Genomic DNA, 6,927 nt, shown 5'->3' with positions numbered 1-6,927 from the left:
TGCAGAAAACTGGACGGACATGTGTCTCACCTGTGTTACTGCCGACCTATCTCTCCCTCTCTCTCCGTGCACCGAGAACAGCGAGTGAGAACGCCGGCCGCCAGTCACTTAACTTTCTTTGCCGGAGTAGTTTTAGTATTTTCGGTTCGACGCCACAGCTGAAAAACGAAGGGGAAAAAAAAGACAGAGAAAAGTTGTTTTTTTTGTTTTGTTTACAGTCAATGTTTTTTTCTGCATTAACGTAAGCGTTTAATTAAAAGACGAGACGGCGGATTCAGTCCCTTTCATTTCTGTAGCGTTGGCACTCATGGATATACATTGTAAAGCAGACCCATTCTCAGCTATGCACAGTGAGTAAGAGATTAATTGTACTTTCTATTTTCTAACGCCTGTTTTAAGTGAATTATTACTGCTGCGAGGCGCAAATTAATAAAGCCTTCTAACTGTAATTGCCAGTATATTTATTCAGCACTAAAAATGTAACGAAATGCACATTTTATAAAAGGGCGTTTTTATTAATAGAGGCAAGGAACATTTACTTGACAAAATGCCACTTTCATCTAAATATACACGTCTGTGTTGTTTACGTTAATAGCAGAAAGATCACGGCACATATTAAGCTGAGAATCTGAGGAATATTGAACAGGCCAAATATAATTGCCATGGAAAAATAAAAGGGGATGTTTGAAGCTCCCGGGAGTTGGGTTGCTTTTTAGGTCATGCAACTTCCCTCTCCCTCGCACTCTCTGCTGGGTTGTAAGGAGACAGTGGCATGTTTCCTCGCCATCCATATTAGTCAAGCTTCGTTCACAAATGTCCCCTAACATTCGGCTTGTTTTCTTTTTGCCACTAATTCTCAGGTAGGAGGGTTCTCTCTTTCTCTCTCTATCTCTCCCTGCCCTCCTTTGCGAATTTACTTCTCACTGTTTCCAGCTGCTTGTTCAAGGTAACATTAACAAGGGAGCCCCGAGAGCTCGGGTGGCAATGAAATAAGCTTTTATTGAAACCCGGATTTGTCAAGTGCCGGCTCATCCCGTTTCCCATTTCATCGTTCACCACGTGTAGGGCCCCATCGCATTAGAAATCTCCCAAACACTATAAACCGATTGACTGCCCTAACATATATATATATAATATATATGAAGTCAAATAGATACCTTTAATTGCACTGGGTTGGGTTATCAAAATAACTTGTTAATACATAGGAACCTCCACAGAATTTAACATCGGATTGAGAAGAAAATAAATCGTTTCACATATTACCAATTTCTTTGTAAAGGTAGACACATACTTATAACGCTTCACAGAAATTACAGCGTAAAAGGTTTTTAAATTATTTATTCTAATGTTCCCTTGATAATGCAGCTTTCAAATAATACTGAATCTAAGATATCAAAGTTGGTCTGAATTATTGATGCTGAATCAGATAGGAGTTTTGCCAGATAGTAACTTCAAACCACATCTCGGCAGGGCAATGGAAAAGCGCGGACGAACAATTGCCGTGAGAGAGAACACTTTACCTCGGTCTCCCAGTTGTATTTTGTCGGACAGACTGGCAAATGTTTTTGTTCCCTTTTTAACATAACTAAATTACCATTGGAACCAAGTTAAAATGTGTTGGGAAGACCGAGAAAGATGTCAGCGAGTTTTGTTTTAAATAGCATTCTGTGTAAGATTGTGCGACACACATCCATATTTATAATCTACCGGGCTGTCTTCATTGCGGGCGCAGTTCAGAATTAGTTGGAATGATGTCATATCGCTAAGTTAGCGTTTGAAGTGAAGAAATAACCACGGTCACTCCAGCGTAAATAAACTTCGGCCAAGTACAGTAGGGCCAAGGGGATTACCCTTGTCTCCTTGTTCTAGTGAATCACACAAATAAACCGGGGCGTTTGAGATAATTCCCCCTGCCTGTTATTAAACAGCGTGGCCTCAACAAATAACGCGGCGTTTGGAGTTAAAGAAAATAACACAAGGGCAAGCGACACGTTATTTAGGACTAGCTGCATGAGATGTGTCTGCAAGTTTTGAAATGTAAACAATTGGTCTGCCTAATTAATCGGTGCCCAGCATATGCACCCCATTACAGATTGTTACTTATGTGTCCCATATCTATCAACACAGATTGGCAGATGCATTTATAAGTCATATAGATCCATAGATCCCGTTTAGGTTCATAATGCTCCGTACTGAAATTGTCTACTTTTTTAAAAACACTCATTAAAATTGCTGATTGGAAAGGAGATCCACTAACCATGCACCCCTCCAACACACACACACACACACACATATTACTGGAGCAGAAGAAACTGAGACAGAGGAATTTTCAGACGGCTTCTCTGAAGCCCTGCAGCGAGGGAACTCTACACATTTGTAATTCGCTGCTTTGTACACTCTTTCCGCGCAGATACCAGCGTGCCGTTTAACAAACAGATCATCTTACCGCCCGGTCAAACACACACATGCACACACAAAATACAACCAACAGCCGCTCGCCAAATGCAAATGGAAGGTAATTCAGAAGTGATAAACATAGATTTAAAAAAAACAACATAAAAGAATATCTGACGATCCTCAATTTTCAAAGTGCAATGAACATTTTTGCCTGGTAAAAATGCCACGTCATATTTGTGTGAGATATATTAATTTAATCCGGTATCAGAGATTTTAATGTATAAATAAAACGGAATTTGTATTCCGTAAAAATGCAGAACGAATCAATAAATGGAAATAATGTAGTTTTAAAATAAGGCATTTCATGTGCCTTTATGTGTAATTTAATGTGAAAACTTTAAAATGTATCGCTGTTTTACTACACGTGTCCACATATATGTAATTTCTTTATTCCATGCTTTCGACTTTTTTCCTCTCGTTCTCTTTTCTCTTTCTATTCCCACTCCCTACCTCCCTCTCTCCCCTTCCATTATTTTGTTGCTTTTGCGCCACTCCTCCCTTTTCTCCCTCCCTCTCTCCCTCTCTCTCTCTCCCCCCTACCCTTCTCTTTTTTTGCTCTCTTTCAGGTTGCAGTTCTACCTGGGATGAGTTCAGTTGTGTGTGTTTTGCAGGGCATGGGGGTGTGAATCAGCTGGGAGGAGTGTTTGTGAACGGCAGGCCCCTTCCTGACGTGGTGAGACAGCGCATCGTAGAACTTGCACACCAGGGAGTCAGACCCTGTGACATCTCTCGGCAACTGCGGGTCAGCCACGGCTGTGTCAGCAAGATACTGGGCAGGTGAGGGGTGATACTGCCAGAGACAAGGGGCAAACTGAAACTAACGCAGCCAAGAATGAAACAAAGTTTAATACTATGCATAAACCTACACAAACACATGATCCCGGAGCGAGCATGAGAAATTGGCTGGTGGCGCCCAGAGGTGAAAGGACCCACACACAATAAAGTCAATTTATGCTCCTACCTAGTTGCACTGATCAAATTCGCACCACCCCTAATTACAATGCCGTTGGCAACGAAAGTTGAATCAATTAGCAGCGGAAATTTACAAAAAAAAAGAAACTATTTTAACAACACTTCTATGGGCAGTGTTATTAAAGTGGGATGCAGGGTCTAGCAACGACACCACGAACAGTTCAGAGTAAATGATATGGGTAATCCAGAAAGGAAGACAAGGTACCAAGACAGACACGCGCTCTTAGGACAAGAAGGGAGCTGGAAAACATCAGTTAAGATTGGCCAAATCGTGAGCTGAACGCGAAATGCAACATTTTATTTTTTTTTTAACTGGAACGCCTCATTGTGAGCCTTCTCCAGCGTTAAGTAGATCAGGTCGGCCTCTAACGGAAGAAATCACTTACAAAACAGCAGTCGAATATAACGAGGGTGTTGGGGGAAGGGGGCGGCGTGTGGGGGATTTGTAGCTCGTTGCCAGGGCCTTCGAGTTTGACGTGGTTTATGCAAATACTCACAGTTTTAGTGGAACAGGTGGAAATACGGGGTGGACTATACATTTTGTGAGTTTTTTTTTCAAAAGACTCTTCTATCTGCGATTTTAACCCTTGACTATTAATTTGGGGAGGGAGGGGGTGGTGGTGGGAGAGAACTAACAGATTCTTTCGAAACCGAAGTCTCTTGACTCAAAACTGACCATTTCCCAAGCAACTACAGAAACAATTAAAGAGAAGCTGAGCGTATAGAGATGATGTCTTGACGCCACTAAAAACAAACTGGTAATTAAAACCTGGGCCCAGATTTGTTCCGACTGATATTTCACTGTGAAGCGAGTCATTTGACAAAAGCTGACATAGAAATTTGAGTGACATTGAAATAAGGAGTTTCTAAGATGTAAATCTTAAAAGTAAAAGCCTTAAAATCATTGCAACTGGCCTTTGAAATAGACTCGTTATTACTTTAGTGTTCCTTTTAACTTGCTTTCTGAAAGTTATTGCATTTAGACGCTAAAATTCTCCGAAGAAGTCATGGGGACATTAGGGAGGAAAACACACGTTAGAAAATGCTGGTATCACGCTGCGTATTTAGTGTCCTGTAATCGCTGATTGTATTGCACCCGGAGTGGAAACATTACTGTGGCGTTGGTACATTTTCTAATTCGGTGGCGCCATTTGGGAATACACATGGCCGGGAGCGGGTGGGTCAGAGTGGTTTGGCATTACCGTCTCTCGTCTTTGTTTATCTAACTCCTAATTAAAAAGTGCCCAGTCCCTGTATTTTTTTTCCGGACACAGGTATTTGTTTACTCGGGGTGTGTTCAGGCCTTGAAACTTTTTCAATCCCCACTACGCAGCCACGAACGAGGAGATTATCACCTATGTAGAGTCTCAGGCACGCTGCCTTGCTCAGCGTGGAGGGTTGCCTGGTTTTAGGTCCATTCAGTTCCTAACCAAATTTATCCGGAGTTTAAACCCGCGCTAGAATTGCAATCTCCATCGCCTTGTTATTTCCAATTGGGTTCCCCCCCCCTAATTTATAACCCAAACCGTAGAGTGCACAGGGGGAGGCAAATGTTTCTTGCCCCCCCCCCCCCACTTTAATAATGCGGATAACTTTTAACAATCTAACCCGCTTCGGTTGCACAACCCTTTAGCGTAAGACGCACAGAAACTGGGAGGTTACAGTGGGATAAAGAAGACTTTTGAAAGGCAATAATTGTCCACTGTAAGGCTTGTGGATCTCAGTTGCAGATAATGCAGGGGTAAGCGTCTTTAGATAAAGGCTCTCAATTTCTACACTGTCCACTTCAACTTCCTAATGTGAACAGGACATACAAGGGGCAAAGAGACTTCAGCACAGGCACACACACAGAACCGGGGACAGCCATTCCGATATCTCCCACTCCCCGCTCTTCTTTCCCGTTCCCCCGGGCGGAAAACTGTCCGTAAGTCAACCCAGGAACTTCGGCTCCCTCCGCTGCTAAAGGCAACGTGTCAGCGCGGAATAATGGGGCTAATTTTTGATTTTAAATCCTAATCTTTCTAAAATTGATACCCCGCTTGAAGAAGAAAATGTCGCAGCGGGCTGCATTAAAGCTTTCTAATCTTTCAGTGAGCTGGCTGGTATAGTCGTTAGAGAGTAGGAGGACGGTCGCGTAGACAGGTTAATACCTTTGCATACAGACACTGATTTATTTGTGTTCCAGTGTGCCATATTCATTTTATGGGGTTGTAAATAACGAGTGAGGTCGAGTTTTGCTGTCGTTTCCTTAAATTTAATTATATAAGAGGTAGAACAATTGTGTAATTAATATCTATGTTTAATGTTGCTGGGCAGAATGTGATCTGCAAGTCCTTGTTGATTGCGGGTACGCGGTGCGGGACTGACAGCATTGTTTGCTGAAGTTTTACTTGCCATATTTCTTTTCGCTTTTCTGGTTCGTCTACCCTATCAGATACTATGAAACGGGCAGCATCAAGCCCGGAGTCATCGGCGGCTCGAAGCCGAAAGTCGCGACGCCGAAAGTGGTCGATAAAATCGCGGAGTACAAGCGCCAGAACCCCACTATGTTCGCGTGGGAGATCCGGGACCGACTATTGGCCGAGGGGATCTGTGACAATGACAGTGTGCCCAGTGTCAGTTCCATCAACAGGTACAGCTTAAACCCGCAGCAGCAGCACATCACCCCCACCCCCTCCCACACCACCCCCCAGGTTAACTGTGCAAATCGTCATTTATTATACCGAAAAGGGTCAGGAAATAAAAACAGGAGGGAATGAACTGGTAGCTCAGCGTTATCTCCAGTTATAACGATTAGTCTAGAAAGTAAGTCTGTTTCACTTGAGATTTGCAATGGCCTTTCAATTCAAGGAGTCGAGGGAAAACTTGACTGAACCGACCGCCGCTGTAAATATAGACAGGACAAAAAACAGACATTTGGAAAGGCGGGGGGAGGGGGCGAGAGGCAGGCTTTTCTTATATCAAGAAAAAAATTAAACTTTAATTTTGGAAGGATATAAGGCGGAGTGCCTCATTGATATAGGACGGAATGTTCTGTCCAGAGGTTTGAAAAAAAATCAGTTCCCAACTCAAAGGAGCTCAAGAACAGTATCTGTTTATCCAATATACAGAGTGCAGAAATACTAATCTGGAGATACAGGCAATCAGCTAACAAGATTTGTATATCATTCCTGAAACACGGGCTCCTAATGGGAGCATCGTAAATCTATATCAGAGGCGTCGGTCTCACTTCTGAACTCACCTGGGATCACAGAGAAACAGGCGGCTATATCAATGAAGGGCAGGTGAACAAGACCCGGATGCACTGCCCTTTTTCGCTGTTTAATGTAATCGCAAATTGGTGGAAATGTAAACTATTAGGGAGGCTTTAAAAGGACATTGATTTAAAGATTACAGCCTGGGCGGTGCTATTCCTCAAACCCCCTGAGTTTTGCAGGAGCGAACAGGAGAGAGAGAGAGAGCGCCCCTTTCATAACCTCGAAGGAACGGGTTTGGGGA

The 6,927-nt window shown here is 43.0% G+C and overlaps 1 protein-coding gene across 5 annotated transcripts in view; it reads left to right on the top strand.

Moving 5' to 3' along the window:
• The first annotated feature begins 307 nt into the window (after positions 1 to 307).
• LOC132835087 (paired box protein Pax-2-like) overlaps positions 308 to 6,927 on the top strand; it is a 216,247-nt gene continuing 209,627 nt past the window's right edge. For 3 of the 5 annotated variants that reach the window (XM_060854393.1, XM_060854396.1, XM_060854397.1), the window contains exons 1-3: positions 308 to 350; positions 3,069 to 3,234; positions 5,864 to 6,061. In XM_060854393.1, coding sequence (XP_060710376.1) covers positions 308 to 350; positions 3,069 to 3,234; positions 5,864 to 6,061 — 407 coding nt within the window. Of the gene's footprint in view, positions 355 to 3,051; positions 3,235 to 5,863; positions 6,062 to 6,927 lie in introns of all 5 variants that reach the window. The other 2 variants (XM_060854392.1, XM_060854394.1) reach the window with 1 other exon arrangement.

This window comes from Hemiscyllium ocellatum, chromosome 43 (assembly GCF_020745735.1).
Source record: "Hemiscyllium ocellatum isolate sHemOce1 chromosome 43, sHemOce1.pat.X.cur, whole genome shotgun sequence".
Taxonomy (NCBI): domain Eukaryota; kingdom Metazoa; phylum Chordata; class Chondrichthyes; order Orectolobiformes; family Hemiscylliidae; genus Hemiscyllium; species Hemiscyllium ocellatum.
The sequence above is the reverse complement of the archived record's forward strand: the minus strand, read 5'-3'. Positions and strand labels throughout refer to the sequence as shown.